Genomic DNA, 19,659 nt, shown 5'->3' with positions numbered 1-19,659 from the left:
CCCACCTCAGCCTCCCAAATGCTAGGATTACAGGCGTGAGCCACCACCCCCGGCCTCAGTGTTTGATGTTTTAAAACAATTGACAAGCGCTGTAAGGACAGAACCTTTTTAGATTTTATATAGTATTCTCCAGCATTTTAGAAAGTCTTGCCACAGTAATTTTCTTAGTAATTTGACTTTAAGATTTCCAACAATTTATGTATGCATTTTATTAGATCACCATTTAATTATATTCATTAAGGACATGATGAAATAATAAATAAAATTGGCAAATTTGGGTGCAAACAGAAGGAAGTTTTAGTAAGCATACAACTTAACTGGACTAAGCAAAAGTGCATGTGTCCACTGACTGCAAGCATACCATGCCTATTTCTGTTAATCTGGTGAGTCTATTAAATCATCTGTTAAGAAATACTTTACTGCAGTCATTGTGCTTTAATACATTTCGATCAGAATTTCTACCATTGTGTTTAGCACACAATTTTCATGTTTTACTTCAGTTAGTTCCTTGGTAAAATTCCTTTTGAAAAATCATCTTTGTTTCTCCAGTGAGATGAGGTGACAAGGGAAAACTAGGATTGCTATAGACAGAGGAGATGCATGTGTTCCCACAGGCCAAAGGGAGGGAAGGGCACTGTAATGGAAAGGATAAAAAAGAGACCCAAACTGTTGTTAGAAACTAAAGAGTGGCAAACACAGGTGACTTGCTTAGCTGCCCCTTCCCATGTGGAGTAATTTCCTTTCTTTTCCTTTTTTTTTTTTTTTAGACCAGAGTCTTGCTCTGTCGCCCAGGCTGGAATGCAGGGGCATGATCTCCGCTCACTGCAACCTCTGCCTCTTGGGTTCATGCGATTCTTGTGACTCAGCCTCCCAAGTAGCTGGGATCACAAGCGCCCGCCACCATGCCTAGATAATTTTTGTACATATAGTAGAGATGGAGTTTCACCATGTTGGCCAGGCTGGTCTCAAACTCGTGACCTTAAGTGGTCTGCCTGCCTCGGCCTCTCAAAATGCTAGAATTGCAGGTGTGAGCCACCACTCTCAGCCTCTTTCTTTTCCCTAATCTTGAAAGGATCTTGTTCTGTATTGAAGAGTGTCTTACTCTGTTTGGGCTGCTATAACAAAATACCATAAACTGAGTGACTTATAAACTTCAGAAATTGTTTTATGTTTTAAAGTTAAAATTGTGAAAAATAAGTGTGTTCACTAGCACTACGACTCCTCCCCAGAAGCAGCTGTATTTGCAGTTACCTCACCAAACAAAAGATACAAATTGTTGGTAAGTTCAACGAATCCAAATGGAGGTAACCCATTAAAAAAAAAAATCTATAAAACTTAGACTGCAGCTACTCATCAGTTCACTTGAGTGGCCTTTCGGGGACCTTCTTTTTCTCAGCTGATAACACTTTGGCACTGGGAGCCGCATCCCCCATTGCAGGGCCTACAAGGAGGAAGTCCAAGATCAAGGCACTGGCAGATTCCGTGTCTGGCAAGGGCCTGCTTTCTGGCCCAGGGCAGCTGCCTTTTTTATGTGTCCTCACATGGTAGGGGGAGGAGAGGTCTCTCTGGGGCCTCTTTTATAAGACCTCTGGGACCCTTATAAAAGAGGCCCCACATTTTATAATCCCATTCATGACGGCTCTCCTCTTATGACTTAATCACTTCCCAAAGCCCCTACCTTCTAATAGCATCACTTTGGGGATTTCAACATATGGATTTGAGGGAGACCTAAACATTCAGACCATAGCCAAGAATATGTCTCCTAAAGCTGCCAACTCAAATGTTCTATTATTTGGTTTTGATTCTTGAAACTCTCCAGCAGAACCTACCTACATTTAATTATGATCTGCATGTTTATAGTTTTATGACATGTAGAAGACACACTATTTGTCTTAAGGGATTCAGGAAGGACTGCTATTTTGATCCTTCACATTTGGAATTATGTTCCTGATTGCATGCTATAATCAGAGGATTCCCAGAACTGCACCTACCAACTGTCTTGATAGCCGAATCAAAGTACCTGGCAGTTTTATCTATCTCACCAACTCCCTCCACATGGCTTTCTTTTATACTTGTAATTTCTGGACCACATTTTTTAAAAGTAAAAACAGTGTCTTACTTCTATTCCTTCTCCTGCCACAGGAAGTGGAAAGAGCAACAAATTAATAGTTAGAAAACCGTGTTTGAGTTCAAACTTGGCCACCAATGTGCCACACAGAAAATCATTACCTATAGCAAAGGCTGAGCCTCCTTGTGATGGCCGTGTGCCTCTCTGCAGCCTGATATTCCATTCTTCCTGACATCCGTTACAAATCCCCATGCGGCACCCAGTCCTGACCACTGTCAATCACCTACCACAACCTATCCTACCCCATAAAATAATCACAGCACTTTTCTTCTGTATCAAAGCTGAATCCTGTGAAGGCCCCATCCTCTCTCTAGGAGACCCAGGACTGAACCCATCCTGTTCCACATCAACCATCTCCAAAACAACAGCCCTTGGCATCATGTCTCCTCCAGTATTCTTTTACCCTCATACTATTTCCTCTCCGCCTGATCTTTCTTCTGTCCCATTCTTTATCTCAAACATTTAACAGTGCCTTCTGAAACACCCATGCTATGGTTAACAAATGCCTCAATATTCTTTATCTCTTGGTTAACTGTTCCCTACACCCCTTGGCTACACTGGGAGGTGAAAAGGATGATGTTTTGGGGATAGAGTACCTAGGAGTGCGAAGGTCCTAGGTTGTAACTTGGCTATATGAGTGTTCATTTTCATATTCTTTTAATCTGTACATATTCATTACATATAGCCTTTATATGCATGATCTGCTTCCTCATTTTAAAATATTTTATAAAAACACAATCTTTGTTCTTTTGAGGCACATGTCATTTAACCATAACACTCAATCCCTTTTCATCAGTCTCTGTCAATTATTGAAGTCCTGATTGTTCTCCCTCATCTATTGCTGCATTATAGATCGTCTTCTCCAGCAAGCACCTACTATCAATCTGGTTGATTTCAATATTCAACACGTGACCTGTCCAACAAACTGGATTCTGAGTTCCTTGAGCTCCTTGGTTCAAAGTCATTTTCTTCTCCCCTCTCTCAGCTGCCCTGAACTGTTCAAATCAGTAATGTAGAAAATCTACCCTCTAACTCCAACACTACCTTCCAGGTGTTTGCTTCAGTAATCCCCTTTTTACCGGGGCTGGACTGTGAGACCAGCAAAGCTGAGTTAAGGGAACCAGTGTTATATCAAGCAATCCCTGTCCTGCCCTAGGAGACAGAATCCCCACAATGCTCACTTATACAGTCAGTTCCAGGCTGAGGCCTGAGGAGTCCATCCTCCTGCAATGGGAGATGCAGCTCCCAGTGCCAGGGTGCTATCAGCTGAGAAACAGAAGGTCCCTGAAAGGCCACTCAAGTGACCTCATGAGTGGCTGCAGTCTAAATGTTAAAGATTTTTTTTTTTTTTTTTTTTTTTGGTGGGTTACTTCTATTTGGATTGGTTGAACTTATCAACAATTCATATATTTTGATTGGTGAGGTAACTGCAAACGCAGCTGCTTCCAGGGAAGCACTAGTTGACACACTTATTTTTCACAATTTTAGCTTTAAAACATAAATGTTGCCATTAGTGGTCAAGTCAATGTTGTCAACAATGACGTTATCTGATAAATCACACGTTCCTGATTTTAATTCTCAATTCCCATTTAAGTTCAGATTCTCTTCTCAAAATTCCATGGGAACTGTTCTCACAACTGCATAGACACCTTAAAATCCATATGTCCCAAGACAGAAGTCATTATCTTCTCCCTCAAACCTGCTCCCGTTCCAGAATTCTAGAGCTCAGTAACCAGTTGAGCATATCAGGGGTCATCTTTGATTCCTCCTTCTTCCTAATGTCCTGAATCCAGTCAAATACCAGGTCCCATCCATTTTACCTTTTATTTTTTTATTTTATTCATTTATTTAGAGACAGGTTCTTGCCCTGTCACCTAGGCTAGGGTGCAGTGGCATGATCACAGCTCATTGCAGCCTTGAACTCCTGGCCTCAAGCAATCCTCCTCCTGCCTCAGCCTCCTGAGTGTCTATCTGGGTATACAGGCCTGGGCCACCATCCTGGTTAACTTTTTACAAAATTTTTCTTTATAGAGACGGGGTCTCTCTATGTTGTCCAGGTTGGTCTTGAAATCCTGATCTCAAATGGTTCTCCGGCCTTGGCCTCCCAAAGTACTAGGATGACAGGCATGAGCCACCATGTCTAGCTAATTTTTTTTTTTTAGTATAGATGGGATCTAACTATATTGCCAAGGCTGGTCCCACATTTTACCTTTTAGATATTTTTTGAACCCATCTCCACTGCCACCATCCTTATCCAGGCGTTCTTTGGCTCTGTCTATAGCAGTAGCCTCCCCATCAGTTCCCTGTTCCTGTGCCTGCCTCTCTCCAGGACATTTCTTCCATGGAAGTCTAAGCAGTCTGTTCAAAATTCATGTCCTTTTCTTGACTCTTAGGATATAGTCCCAAATCCCTATTGCCTTACAGGAAAGTCCATGCCCTCTCCCACCTACTCTTTTGGCATCCTCTACCACCACTTGACTCCCTAGTTCTCTCCACTCCAACCAGGCTGTAGCTCTTCAGTTTCTCAAACATGCTATGCCACTTCTCACATCTGGGTCTTTGCACAAGCTGTCCCCCCTGCCTGGTATGCCCTCCTTCCTTTCCATTCAGCTAATGCATTTATCCTCTTGTCTTAGCTAGTGGACACTGTCTCAGGGATGCTTCCTTGACTCTCTAGAAAAGGTTATGTTAATTTGCAATATGCTCCCGTAGCACTCTGAATTTTTTTCATTGTTGAATTTAGTTATTCATATATTTATTTATCCCATAAAAATAAACAACTACTACATACCCCTAAAAATTAAAATGAACGCTGGGCATGGTGGCTCATGCCTGTAATCCCAGCACTTTGAGAGGTCAAGGCGGGCCGATCATGAGATCAGGAGATCTAGACCATCCTGGCTAAGATGGTGAAACCCCGTCTCCACTAAAAATACAAAAACAAAATTAGCCAGGCGTGGTGGCAGGTGCCTGTAGTCTCAGCTACTTAGGGGGCTGAGGCAGGAGAATGGCGTGAACCCAGGAGATGGAGTTTGCAGTGAGCCAAGATTGTGCCACTGCACTCCAGCCTGGGCAACAGAGCAAGACTCTGTCTCAAAAAAAAAAAAAAATTAAAGAAAAGCTTTAAAAAATTAAAATTAAAAAATAAAAATAGAAAATAGACATAATTATTTAATGTTTGCCTTCTCCCATTAGAATGCATGTTCAGTGAGGACATTAACATATCTATGTTGTTCATGGCCATATCTTCAGTGCCTTGCCAATGCTCAACACATAGTCAAATCTTAACAAGTAGTTGCTGCTTAACCTACAGAATGGGAGAAAAATTTTGCAATCTATCCATCTGGCAAAGGGTCACTATCCAGAATCTACAAATAACTTAATCAAATTTACAAGAAGAAAACAAATAACTCCATCAAGAAGTGGGCAAAGGATATGAACAGACACTTCTCAAAAGAAGACATTTATGCAGCTAACAAACATGAAAAAAAAAACTCATCATCACTGGTCATTAGAGAAACGCAAATCAAAATCACCATGAGATACCATCTCCTGCCAGTTAGAATGGTGATCATTAAAAAGTCAGGAAACAACAGATGCTGGAGAGGATGTGGAGAAATAGGAAAGCTTTTACACTGTTGGTGGGAGTGTAAATTAGTCCAACCATTGTGGAAGACAGTGTGGCAATTCCTCAACGATCTGGAACCAGAAATACCATTTGACCCAGAAATCCCATTACTGGCTATATACCCAAAGGATTATAAATCACTCTACTATAAAGACACATGCACACACATGTTTATTGCAGCACTGTTCACAATAGTAAAGACTTGGAACCAACCCAAATGCCCATCAATAATAGACTGGATAAAGAAAATGTGGCACATATACACCATGGCATTCTATGCAGCCATAAAAAAGGATGAGTTCATGTCCTTTGCAGGGACAGGGATGAAGCTGGAAACCATCATTCTCAGCAAACTAACACAAGAACAGAAAACCAAATATCACATGTTCTCACTCATAAGTGGGAGCTGAACAAAGAGAACACATGGACACAGGGAGGGGAAAATCATACACCAGGGCCTGTTAGGGGGTGGGGGGCCAGGGGAGGGATAGCATTAGGAGAAATACCTAATGTAGATGGCAGGTTGATGGGTGCAGCAAACCACCATGACATGTGTATACCTACATAACAAACCTGCATGTTCTGCACATGTATCCCAGCAACTTACAGTTGCTGCTTGAGTGACTGAAACACAGCTCTTCCTAGTTAAGGATTTCGTTTCGATGTGCAGCTAAAACCTAAGCACTAATAGTCCCTTGTAGCTGTGTTTTCCTAAAGCCCTTTGACCTTTATTTTCCATTTCACAAAGTTTGTTATGTATGTGATATATTGCCCTCTTTCTCTTTTCCCTCTTCCCAGTGATGCGTCAAAAATTATTGCATTTTTATTGGGTGAGGCCCAGGTAATCTCTGTTTATAGCTCTGACCTTTCTGGGTGCAAACACAAAGTGAACTTTGGTTTATCTCCTGCCATAATGTAGCTGCTAATTACTGGCAAGCAGGCTGTATTCCACGGCCCATGTGACCAGTTGGGCATGACCAGAGAGAAGCGTGGGGAAGAGTGGGCTGAGGGACTCCACTAGAGGCTGACCATCTGGATTCCCTGCCTCCCAAGGAGCCCAACAGAGCAAAGCAAGTAGGCACAAGGAGTATGGTTCTAACGTGATCGGGGTCATGAAGACGTTGCTGTTGGACTTGGTTTTGTGGTCACTGCTCTTCCAGCCTGAGTGGCTGTACCTGACTTCCCAGGTGAGTCAGAACTGCCACAATGGCAGCTATGAAATCAGCGTCCTGATGATGGACAACTCAGCCTTTGCAGAGCCCCTGGAAAACGTGGAAGATGCGGTGAATGAGGGGCTGGAAATAGTGAGAGGACGTCTGCAAAACGCTGGTAAGAAAATGTTAATAGAATCCTCCTCCACTCTGTTACTACCTCTGGGGACAAAATGTTACTAAGCAAAGACCTTGTGTTCTTTGTCTGATCACACAACTTTCTCTAAGGGCTGTCCCTAAACCTCTATTTCATGACAGTAGATCCTTAGAGAGTAGAATTTGAACCCTATTATGCTGTGCTCACTCACACTTCACCTTGCTCTGGGACTAGCCCTGACTCAGGAAATGTAAAGTGTTCACGGCAGTGAAATGTCCCAGTTAAAACTGGGTTTAGGCCAGATGTTGTGGCTCACGTCTGTAATCCCAGCACTTTAGGAGGCCAAGGAAGGAGGGACACTGAGCCCAGGAGTTCAAGACCAGCCTGGGCAACATAGCGAGACTCCATCTCTTCAAAAAGAAAATAAATAAAAATAAACTCAGTTTATTGCCCAGTTCCAGGAAGGCATCATGTTTCCTTCTGTACACAGAGGTAAGATTTGGTCTAGACCTAAGATTTCACAGGGATACTAATCAAGAAGATGAATTCAGTCAGTTTCACATAGACACCAAGTCTTTCTTTGGGCCTTTTATCCAAAGACATTTGTCTCTAGACTGTTCACTCTTTTTTTTTTTTTTTTTTTTTGAGATGGAGTCTCACTTTGTCACCCAGGCTGGAGTGCAGTGGCATGATCTTGGCTCATTGCAAGCTCCACCTCCCGGGTTCACGCCATTCTCCTGCCTCAGCCTCCCGAGTAGCTGGGACTACAGGTGCCTGCCACCACGCTTGGCTAATTTTTGTATTTTTAGTAGAGACAGGGTAGCCTGTTCACTCTTTACATATCCTGTGGCTGTCATTACCAGACATAGTTAATATAAAACATTTGCAATCAAATTCATTGTTGCAGTTCTTCATTGTATCTTTTAGTTATAAAAATAAATTTTATAACATTACATAAAATGTATAAAATAAAGGGGGAAAAAACGCATCCATGATTCCCAGCCACCTGGATGTTTCCAGTCTGTTTTCATGTGCTTCTTAGTTTCCTGTTTTTAAGAATGTGGTTGGTGATCACTATGGCATAGAAACAATTTTGAATCCTTCTGGTTCGCTTCACATTATTGCACAAGTGACTTTCCAAGAGCGGCATGGCCTTTCTAGTCATCACGTGAATTGATGTGTAATATCCACTGGATATTATAATATCAAGTATATATCATATCCACTGGATATAAATTACCTAATTTGGGGGATACATATGTTAATATATATAATAATTCTCTGATGTAGGATATTTCATCTGTTTTAAACTTCTCATTATTTTTATAATACTTCAATGAATATTTTCATGTAGTTTTTCTCCATTCCCTGAGATTAGATTACCAGAAATAGACTTACTGAGTCAATGAGTATTTAATGCATCTTAATGGTTATTTGTGGTTTTAAGGATGGTATGTCTTAATTGTCTCTATTTAAAATTCTGTGGAAGTAGGCCAGCTGTTCAGATATGAATAATAAGTTACTTCTGTGCACACACAACATCTCTGCAATTCTGAAACTAGATTCACACATAAGTGAACAGATCTGATCTAGAGCCATAATGGAACGAGGAGGTCATAAAATTCCCTTATTTACCAAGGCAATGTGGTGCAATGGAAAGAACACTTGATTTGTCCTTTGAGGACCTGGATTGGGATTCCTGCCCCAAAGTTTTCTCTCTCTGTGATCCTGGGTTAGTCTCCCTGAACCTTGGTTTCTTCAGTTACTAAGTACCTGTCATGGGGTAGCTAAGTTCTAGGTACTTCAATTACATCACCTCTTTAATCACCACCGCTCTGTGACGTTAGCATGGTTGACACTGGTTTCACAGCAGGAGTTCAACAACTTTGGTAAGGTAATGTAGGTTGTCTGTTTGAAGTGAAATTCAGACCCACATCTGTCTGGTCCCAGGGAGTACATGGGTCACCCTTTGGAATCCATCGTAATATCTTTACCCAGTGTGAACTAACTTTCTAATTAAAACAAGGCAGTGGAACATTATGGTTAGAAGCAGGTATTTGGAACCTGACAGATCTTGATTTATTTTCCAGCCAGAGCATTCTATGACAGGTATGACCTTAAGCAGCTAAATTTTTGGAACCTGAGTTCCCACACCTATAAATTAGAATAAGTGGTAGTTACCTCATATGGATAGCATGTGGATTCAATCAGAAAACTCATATAAAGTACCTTCTTCACTGACTGAAACATAGTAAGAACTCAATAAATGGTAGTTTTTGTTGTCATTGTTGTTTTTGTTGAGGACGTTAATGTAGTTGTTTTTATTGTTGCTGTGCTGTTGCTACTGCTAGAACATATTACCAAGCACCTAAAATAATTAAATAGTATATTAGTTAGAGCCTTGGTCCCTGACTCATACAACCTGAATTTGAATTCCTACTCCATTATTTACAGCTGAGTGACATTGGGTGCGTTGTTTATCATCTCCAGGTTTCACTCATGTCCTTTGTAAAATACAGTTATTAGTGGGCAAGTTGTTAAATGGATCATTTAAGTGGAGAGCTCTTTGGAGATGAAGGAATGAGCTGTGATGCCAAGACTTTTACATCTGTTAATGCATTTTGTTGGATGGATATGCATGCATAGTAAACACAAAAGGTACAGGTGTTGGAGGGAAAGATAGCTCGTGTTCTAAACATGTTGAGCATCATTATTTGGGAAAAATTCTAAGACAATATATCTGAGGATTACATTGAAGAAAAGTAAAAGTTCAGGCATTATAGGTGATGTTCAAAGGGGAAATGACCAGTACTTTTTCTAGGAATCAGAGAAGCTTTGAGGGTCTTGAAGAGCATTCAGGATCTAGTGGGAAAGGACATGAAAAAAAGAGATTCCTTCGACTTCATGACATCACCTCCCTGAGGATGTATGGTTCCAAGGCTAATCACATGACCCATACCCTGGGTGTGCTCCCTCGTGCTGAGCCGGTCCCACTCCTAGACCCTCGCACAGAGGCTTCAGCTTCATGTCGGTCCATGTTGGTCCAACCCCATCCTTAAAGCCTTCGATAGGAAGAGAGAGTTCTGAGCTCATCCCATATTGTTCAGCTTTCCCATCCTCCCAGGAATGAGATATCATTGTGGGACGGACAGTGCCGGTAGGAGAGGATGAAAAGTTGCAGTGGGGGAAATGGCTTATTTTAAAGGTAAACCTTTGATTTGAAGTTATGTCATTGTCCGAAAAATGTTTAGTATTTTCTAGAGAAATCACTTGAGTTCTGGAGTGATAAAAAGGAAGATATTATCCCCATCAAATTAAAAATAAGAGAAAGTAGTACACATAAAAATAAAATATTGAGAGGCAGCATATTATACTATGCTCCCTAGAAGCCTTTCTCAAATATTTTGGTATTAGGACCTATTTATTTATTTTTATTTATTTATTATTATTTTTTGAGACGGAGTTTCGTTCTTGTTGCCCAGGCTGGAATGCAGTGGTGTGATCTCAGTTCACCGCAACCTCCACCTCCCAGGTTCAAGCGATTCTCCTGCCTCAGCCTCCCGAGTAGCTGGGATTACAGGCATGCACCACCACACCCAGCTAATTTTTTGTATTTTTAGTACAGATGCAGTTTCTTCATATTGTTAGGCTGGTCTCGAACTCCTGACCTCAGGTGATCCGCCCACCTCAGCCTCCCAAAGTGCTGGGATTACAGGCGTGAGCCACTGCGCCTGGCCTAGGACCTCTTTAAACTCTTTAAAATTATTGAGGGTGCTGAAGAGTTACGTTTATGTGGTTACATGTATCAGTATTGATTGTACTGAAAATTAAAACTGAGAAACATTTTAAACATTTGTTTATAAATTCATCAAAAAAAACAAATAAATACCTGTTAGCATAAATAATATTTTTATTAAAGAAAATCTATATTTCTCAAGCCAAAAAAAAAAAAGTGGGTGAGAAGACTGGTTTACACTTTTGCAAATGTTTTTAATGTCAAGCTTAATGGTAGAGATCTATATTCTCATATTGGCTTCTACATTCAATCTGTTGCAATAATATATGTCATATAGTCTCTGGAGAACCCTATCATATGCTCATCAGAGAAGGAGACTGGAAAAAGTAAGGAATGTCTTAGTATAATTATAAAAATAACTTTGACCTCATGGATCCCCTGAAAGGGACTAAGGGTACCTCAGTGGCTCATACTTGGAGAACTGCTGTTCTACAGCATATCAAGTTCTGTATATGCTGTTGGATATGCTGTTCTACAGCATATCAAGTCCTAGAATTAGACTTCCCTAAGTTCAAATCCCTGCCCTACTACTTACTAGCTGTGTAGCCTTAAACAAGTTAATCTACCTCTCCAGACCTCCATTGTCTCATGTTTAAATAAGGATGACAAAATATTACCTTGAAGGATTCAGAGAGGATTAAGTGAAAAAATACCTGTTAAAAATCATAGCCCAAAGCTAGGCATATAGTGAAAGAGATCACCTGGCTCTATTCTGTTAATAAGTGAATGAGGAACTGGGGCTTCAGTAGGGAAGTCACTTGTGTAAGGTCACACTCAACAGATGTTGGTTCCCTTTTTCCCAGGCACTGTACCCGAGTTTCTACTTCAGTTTAGCTGTGTCAGTCATGGGCTGCCTGGAGCACTGGATTTTAAAGTGTCATTTTCACTGTCCCTCATGGTGGTAGGAGAGAACAGAGCCCTCATAGAGACAGGAGGTCAAGAGAGAGGAGCTGCAAGTGTGGCCATCTTCCTGTGACTGTGTGCTACCCTTCACATCACTTTCTGAGTCCTCTTGCAGTGTTCCAAGACCCTCTCCAACCCTATTTTCTATAGTTCCTCACATGCCCTCTGCCATTCCCCCAGATGCACTGTAGCCTCATTCATTCTGTTCTCCTCATTTGAAATTATCTATATCCTCTCTATTGGCATGAGAATTAAAGAAAATAAAGGGCATATGGGGCTTAGTACTGAAGCTGGCTCATGGTTACACTCAATTAAGTGTGAATTGCTATTAAACCCATCACTCCCCTCTTCTCTTCCATTAAATATCCCTGACTGGTCTAATTACATTGATGTCTCCTATTTGGTTAGTCCTACCAAAGTACTGGCATCTCTCATTAAGCTCTCTTATAAATAAAGTATCAGGGTTTTCAAACTTAAAAAAGCAAGGCATGACTTGCAGCCTAGTTGGTAGACATCTCTCAAGTGGCTGTAGAAGTACAAAGACTCCTCCATTCTTTGAAAGAACAAGTCTCTACCTTTTAAAACATTATTTGTTCAGAAGAACAACTTCTATTATAGACACGCTTTGCTCTTTTAAAGGTGTGATTAAAAATTATCCAATTTTACAAACCTGGTTTTAACCTCATTTTACATGCGAGAAACTAAGTCAGAGAAATTAAAATGGCTTGTACAAGAACACATAAGAAATCACTCATAATCCCGGACTGTGGACTGAGGTTTCCAGACTCCCTGTGGACTTGACAGACTTAAGAACATCTCTGCTTAGGAATCAGACATTTGTCCTGATGATTTTTTAATGGAAGGAACCAAAATGTAATAGACAGATTGAGGTCAAATGGTTCTGCTATAACCTTCTAAAACGTGGTGCCTAGCAATCCCCAGGGATATCACCGGCAAGACCCTTGCTTTCATCTAAATACGGGAGTTCTCCATTATACAAACACCCCAAGCCAGAATGAGCATAATTCACTTTGGCTTTGGGAGTAGCCCACAGAGGAAATGCCTAACACCAGGAATGGTGTTCTGGTCAGTAAGGCCAGCCATCCTTGTGACCAAACAGATATTTCAAAGAGAAACTTGTTTTCAATTTATAAGAGGAGAAATGTGTGAGTCAGAGTGAAATCTGAACAAAACTCTCATCTAATTTAAGATGCTAATGAACACATTTTTGTTTTCTTTATCCTTGATGAAAAACATTTTAAAGTAAGAGGACGTGTTTTAAAGACAAAGGGGTTTTCTGGAAATTTTGTAATGTTATACAATCTCCTTCCCTGTCTACTAAGAAAGAAAACAGAATTTTGCAGCACCTTCTTTGGGAAAAATAGATGACAGTTAGACTGTTAACCATGTTCATTTCATGTGAGAAGTGTGGCCACGGCTGCAGGGAACTTCCTGAGGGCATGCAGGAAGTATTTTTCTCATCGTCTATTTACTCTGTATCTTGAATGCTCCAGGAGAGACAGGGGCTAAAGATTGTAATACAGCAAGATTCGTTGAGAACAAATAATCATATCCATTGATAAATTTTGGATTTAACGCTTTGATGCATCACTAAGCTGGTAAAAGGCCATTCCCTCATGTATGAGTTTTGATTTGAGATATCAAAAATGTATAATTGGTTTAGGACGAGACAAACATGGCTTCAATTTCAGATCCCACTATTTACTGCATATGGGACTCTGGTAAGACAAACTCAATAAAGCTTTTGTCTCAGGCTTTGATTTGTAGGAAACTGACCAAGACACCCCTTTTGAGCAAGAATGGTAAATCTGAGACACAGATGTGACAGCTTTTATCAATAAGTATGATTGCATTAATAACTATTTCTGATGGGTGTATTTCAACTGCTTAGTGTCCTCTCTATCTGGAAGTGTGACAGGCATCTCACACCTGACTTGTCCACCTCCATCACCACACACACCACATTAGCAAACCCGCTCTTCCCACATTCTTTCTCATCTTGGTCAATAGGAGTTCCCTTCACCCACTTGCTCAGGTCAAAAATATTGGCGTTATCCTGAGTCCTCTTTTTCTCATATTTCATATTGCATTTATTAATTTCCTACCTTCAAAATACACCCTAAATGCAACCATTTTTCTCTACTTTTGCTCCAACTAGTGTAGTCCAATCTAACCTAGGTTATGAAGAGCATCTTCACTAGTCTCCCTGCATCTGTTTCTGTTCCCCACAATCTATTCTCTGCATCAAGATCCAGAGATGTCCTTTAAAAATAATAGTCAGAAAATATCATTTCTCTGCTCAGAGTCCTCCAAAACTCTTATCCTGGAATAAACTGAAAGCACTTACTAACGCCTACGTGGTCATGCATGGTGTGGCCCTCACTCTACCTCACATCTCACCCAGACTACCTCTCACTTACTCTGTCAGGACCACACTGGCCTCCCTGTTCTCCCTGAAATGCCAAGAAGGGTCCTGCCTGGGATTTTTGCCCTTGCTGTTCCCTCTGACCAGAGAAACCATGTATCGCATGGCTCAGTCTTCACGCAGGTCCCAGTTCCCCCTAGGGCTTTGGTGACCACCCTATCAGAAATGCATTATTCTGTGTAACGCCCAAATGTAAGCCTCTTGAAAGCAGGAACTTTTGTTCAATGCTGTATCATGAGCACAAAGAAGAACGCCTGGCACACAGCAGGAACTTAGTAACTGTTTGTTGACTGGATGGATAAAGATCAGAGACCAAGGAAGACTGCAGCCTCCTGCAAGTTGGCAGCAAACAGCACCTGGGGACCATGAAAGAACAGGTTATCATAATGTCTATGTCTTTGCTTCCCAACACTCTCCAGTCCATACAGGAGACTTGCTGCATCTAGGGTTGTGAAAAGATGAAGAGGGCGGTGAACACAATGAAAATGTTCTAAAACTGGACCACGTGGATGGTTGCACAACTATATATATTTACTAAAAGTCATTGCATTGTAAACTCAACATGTGTGATTTTTATGATGGATAAATTATACCTCAATAAAACTGTTGAGAGAGAGAGAGAAACACAGATGCAAAGACATAGAGAGACAGAGACACAGAGAGGAAAAAAGTGACCAGGAGTAAAACAAGGGACCGGGATGTAAATATTCCTAGGCCTGAAAATAGATATCCACTTTTTCCCGGAATCAATCTCATGGCTGGTATCAATTACTGAAAAATAACGCTAGTGTTCTATTTTCCCTCATCTCTGGATGACAGGCCTAAATGTGACTGTGAATGCTTCTTTCATGTATTCGGATGGTCTGATTCATAACTCCGGCGACTGCCGGAGCAGCACCTGTGAAGGCCTTGACCTACTCAGGAAAATTTCAGTAAGTATTTGCTTTTGTGGATGCACCTCATGGCCTATGGGTACCGGATAATCTTAGTGTAAAATGTAAGCACATAACCATGAGGCAGCTCTCCTATCATTTCTAGCCACATAGATGAATGAGTGGCCAAGTACCAGGCAGGAGACTCTGGCTTTATCCCTACAGATTACCCAAATGACAGGGGCCCTCCATGAATCCAGGAAAGTGAGGAGAGCCTTGGCTATGTACTGTGCGTACACTTTCAATTGTAAGGAAAGGAATTCTTTTGCTTTAAATTGTTTTTAAAATTTTGCTTTGTTTTGTTTTTTTGGTTGTTTGTTTATTTGTTTTCTGAGACAGGGTCTCCCTCTGTTGCCCAGGCTGGAGTGCAGTGGCATAATCATGGCTCACTGCAAGTTGAGCTCCTGGGCTCAAGTGATTGTCCCATCTCAGCCTCCCAAGTATCTGGGACTACAGGCATGTGCTACCATGCTCAGCAAATTTCTTATATTATTTTAGAGACAGGGTTTCACCATGTTGCTCAGGCTGGTCTCGAACTCCTGAGATTAAGTGATCTGCCCTCCTTGGCCTCCCAAAGTGCTGGAATTACAGGCGTGAGCCACTGCACCCAGCCAGTTTTTAAGTTTCTTTATTTAATAGTATAAACTGCTATGCCTTTGGGTCCCTCAAGAAATAACTGAGAAATCATGTTTAAAAACATATTTCAAGGCCCCACACCAAAAATCTCTGTTTCAAGTCATCGCCATATGTCAGATCATAGTTAATTGCTTAAGGGTTGAATCTGACACCTAACTTACAGTAGTAACTGCAATGTCAAAGGATGGAAATGGGAAGAGGGAGATTCTTGCCTAGTTCCTCCTCCGAATCCCCAAACCCCAGTCCCAACCAGAGCTTTATGGAGATAAAGAGTATTACAAGCTCTCTAGAGACAAACAGATGTGCGATGCACCCCCTTACTACAGAAACTAAAGGAAAGGCTGTCTGGGCAGCAGAGCACTGGGAGTAGAGCCATGCCTCTAAACTTTAATCAATAATATCACACCAACCAGGCAGACCACACTCCCGTCAGGAATAATGGCTCCCACAGCAGTGATTCTCAATCTTGGGAAGGTAAGGTGTGCACAAGCATAGTTCGATAAACTCCACATCACAATTTCAGAAATGTATGCTGCTTTTCTCTGCCTCCACAGAGAGAGGTATAACCTGGTTCTCCAAAACCAGGGAAGAGATGGTCCCAACCAGATTCCCCTTAAGAAATAGGAGAAAATAAGATCAATAATCACCCAATCAATTGCATAGCATTTTACTCACTTCAGCCCTGTTATATAGTTCTCTCCACAACTGAAACTTGCCCTCTCCCTTCAAAGCACCTCCAAATCTCATCTCACCACTATCTGGCCTACAGACACTACTAATGCTACAGCCTCCCAGTCCCTCTTCTGCCTCTTCCCATCCTGCACTGAGAAGGAAGCCAGGTTCACCTCCAGTCAGCGCACCTTTGTAAAATACCTTCCCTCCCTGTAGCATCTTTTCCCTCTTGAACCTCTCCATGCCTCAGTTGATCCTTGTCCAGCTCAAGGCACCCTATGCTGCTCTGAGTTTGAGCATCTTGGGAGGCCCCACTTTCTAAACCTCTGGGAGCCTTCCCCTTGCTACTTCTTTCCTGTCTACGGAGTACTTTTCTTAGTTTTAGGAATTCATTGTTGTTTTCTCTCCTACAGAATGCAAAACGGATGGGCTGTGTCCTCATGGGGCCCTCATGTACATACTCCACCTTCCAGATGTAGTAAGTAATACTACTGTGAACTGAAGTCAGGACATGATATTGCAACTTAAAGAAACAACAGTCTAGTCCAGGCAACACAATCAGAGATGTTGAGGTCTAGTATTTTGCCATCTCTCCATAACTGTCATTCTCTTATCCAGGTAACTTCCCTTGCTCAGCATGGAGTGAATGTCTGTAGCCACCCAGGTTGAGTCATTAACGTGTGACCTTGAGAGAAAGCATGGTATGAGTAAAAAGTCAGAGTATTGAGCAAAAGCAGGAAAGATAGTGAAATTGGATAATTTGAGGAGTTTAATAAATAAAATATTCACAAAAGTATGGGTAGAGGGCTGGGAAACACAAAAGAAAGTGCAGCACCCCAGGGTATTAGTAGGGTTCTGTTCTATCCTGTAGGTCTGTGAAAGTGGGGAAAATAACAATATGTTTAGTTCATGGGGTTATTTGAGGATTATATAAATGAGATGTTAAAGTCCTCTGTACAGTGCCCTTACTATCTTAGAACAAAGCTCTCAATATATTCTAGAATGAATATATTTTTCTGGCTCTGGGAAAATTACCCTCATCTCTTTCATTCATTTTACACAATGTAATTATCACCAAAATATACTGTGTTCTGCTAATTACACCTCCCTAATCAAAATCCTGCTCAAGTTCCTTTTTTGTGCCTGTTCAATCTGACCCTGAATCAAGAATCACCCTTCATCTACACAGAAAAAACTGTGCAGAGGATCACTCGCAATGGATTTTGGAGGGTAAACATTAGACCTCTGAAAATTCTGTTGCGAAGTTTGCTTTTGTCACCTCACACCCACCATTACAATCAGTCTCAGATGCTCAGGCTCACTGAGCACTTTTTCAGCTTCTCTTCCATACCAAAATGCAGACAGATCCAGAATCTTACTCTTCCTTGCATTTGTTCCTAATTGTCATCTAACCTGATCACTTACTATATTGCTATAGAGTATGCTCAAAAGGAAAGGAGGATTGGAAAAACCAATTCACCATTTATGAAGACCTTCTACGTGCAAAGAAGCATTTTAGCTGTTTCAGAGTAGAGAGAATTAAGTAAAACACAGCCTCTGCCCACCCAAATAGAGAAGGTGACAAGGACTCTCCTGACCAATACAAGGCAGTGAGATCAATGCCACCAGGGAAATAGAAACAGGAAATTGCAGAGGGCAGGGATCAGTGGCACCCGCCTATAATCCCAGGGCTTTGGGAGATCGAAGCAGGAGGATCCCTTGAGCCCAGGAGTTTGAGACTAGCCTAGGCAACATAGCGAGACCCTGCTCTACAGAAAATTTAAAAATAAAAAAATTAGCCAGGTGTAGTCATGCATGCCCAGCAATGTGGCAGGCCAATATGGGAGGATCGCTTGAACTGAGGAGGTCAAGGCTCCAGTGATCCAGGATCACACCACTTCACGCCAGCCTGGGTGTCAGAGTGAGACCCTATAAAAGAGAAAGAGAGAAAGGTGAGAGAAAGAGAAGGAGAGAAAGGAAGGAAGGAAGGAAGGAGAGAAAGGAAGGAAGGAAGGAAGGAAGGAAGGAAGGAAGGAAGGAAGGAAGGAAGGAAGGAAGGAAGGAAAAAGAAAGAGAGAGGAAGGGAGAGAGAGAAAAGGGAAAAGAAAAGAGAAGCTGTAGCGTGCACAGAAAGGAAGAGTCACCTCTGTTTGAGGGGACTAAGATTCAATGGGGGGAAGAAACCTCATGAAGGAGATGCAATTGTTTGCATGTTGAAGAATGGGTAAAATTTTAACAGGTAGAGAGATGAGGAGATGAGCTTTCTAGCCAGGCAGAGGGAGAAGTATGTGTAAAAGCAAACAAGCAGGGAAATGAAGAACTCTGTATTAGCCAGAGTTCAGGAAATGTATAGGGGAATAATAGAGATAAGACTAGCAAAATTAAGTAGGACCATATTTGGAAGTTCATGGGAGGAAAGTCCAGGTGAAGGAAGTTGCATTTAATGAGATTCGCGTCAGAAATCACTAAGGTTTTAAGCTTGGGAATGCCAAGAGAAGCAGCCTGACTTTCAGAAGAATGATTGACCACAGTGTATAGGAAAGACACAGGCAGAGACTGATGACAGGAAAGTCAGCAGAGAAGGAAGGCCTCGATTAGCAAGAAGGAAGTGGACATGGAAAGGGAGAATAACTGCAAAGATATTTGAAGGTAGAATCAATCAATAGTATCATGCTGGGGTGAGAGATGGAAAGTAGTCAAAGAAGCCTTTACAATCTCAAAACACTAAAATAAATGAAAAACAGTTTGGAGGAACAGAAATGAAAGAGAACGCTGACTGTGAACATTGTAGTTTGAGATGCAAGCAGGAAGCTCACTGAAACCTTTTGATGGAGCACTGAAGAAGGAAGGGGATGTTGTTTTCCTTCCTTCATTAAATACATATTAAGCACCTACATATGAGCCTAGCTGACTGGAGACACCAAGGTGAATAAGCCAGGCATGACCCTGCCTTCAGGGAGCTTATAGTCTAGTGGAAGAAACAGATATTAGATACTCACCCAAATAGTGACCTGGTCTTAGGTACCATGGAAAGTTTTCCTGATAGATAAAGAGATACATAATCTAGGAGCTGAAGAATGAGTGAGAATCAGTCTGGCAAAGAGGCAGGCGAACATCATTCCTGGCACTTGTCAAGGCCCTGATTGGGAATGAAGATTGATAAGTTTAAGTAACTATGAAATGGTCCAGGTGTTGAGCAAGGGAAGGAAA

The 19,659-nt window shown here is 41.5% G+C and overlaps 1 protein-coding gene across 2 annotated transcripts in view; it reads left to right on the top strand.

Moving 5' to 3' along the window:
* Window positions 1–19,659, top strand: part of GUCY2C (guanylate cyclase 2C) — a 137,758-nt gene that overhangs the window by 48,937 nt on the left and 69,162 nt on the right. The window contains exons 1-3 of one of the 2 annotated variants that reach the window (XM_005570213.5): window positions 6,758–7,085; window positions 15,029–15,141; window positions 16,863–16,927. In XM_005570213.5, the coding sequence (XP_005570270.3) occupies window positions 6,869–7,085; window positions 15,029–15,141; window positions 16,863–16,927 (395 nt within the window). In that variant the 5' untranslated portion in view covers window positions 6,758–6,868. Of the gene's footprint in view, window positions 1–6,757; window positions 7,086–15,028; window positions 15,142–16,862; window positions 16,928–19,659 lie in introns of those variants that run through there. The other variant, XM_074006319.1, reaches the window with a different exon arrangement.

The sequence above is a fragment of the Macaca fascicularis genome, chromosome 11 (assembly GCF_037993035.2).
Source record: "Macaca fascicularis isolate 582-1 chromosome 11, T2T-MFA8v1.1".
NCBI classification, from domain to species: domain Eukaryota; kingdom Metazoa; phylum Chordata; class Mammalia; order Primates; family Cercopithecidae; genus Macaca; species Macaca fascicularis.
The sequence above is the reverse complement of the archived record's forward strand: the minus strand, read 5'-3'. Positions and strand labels throughout refer to the sequence as shown.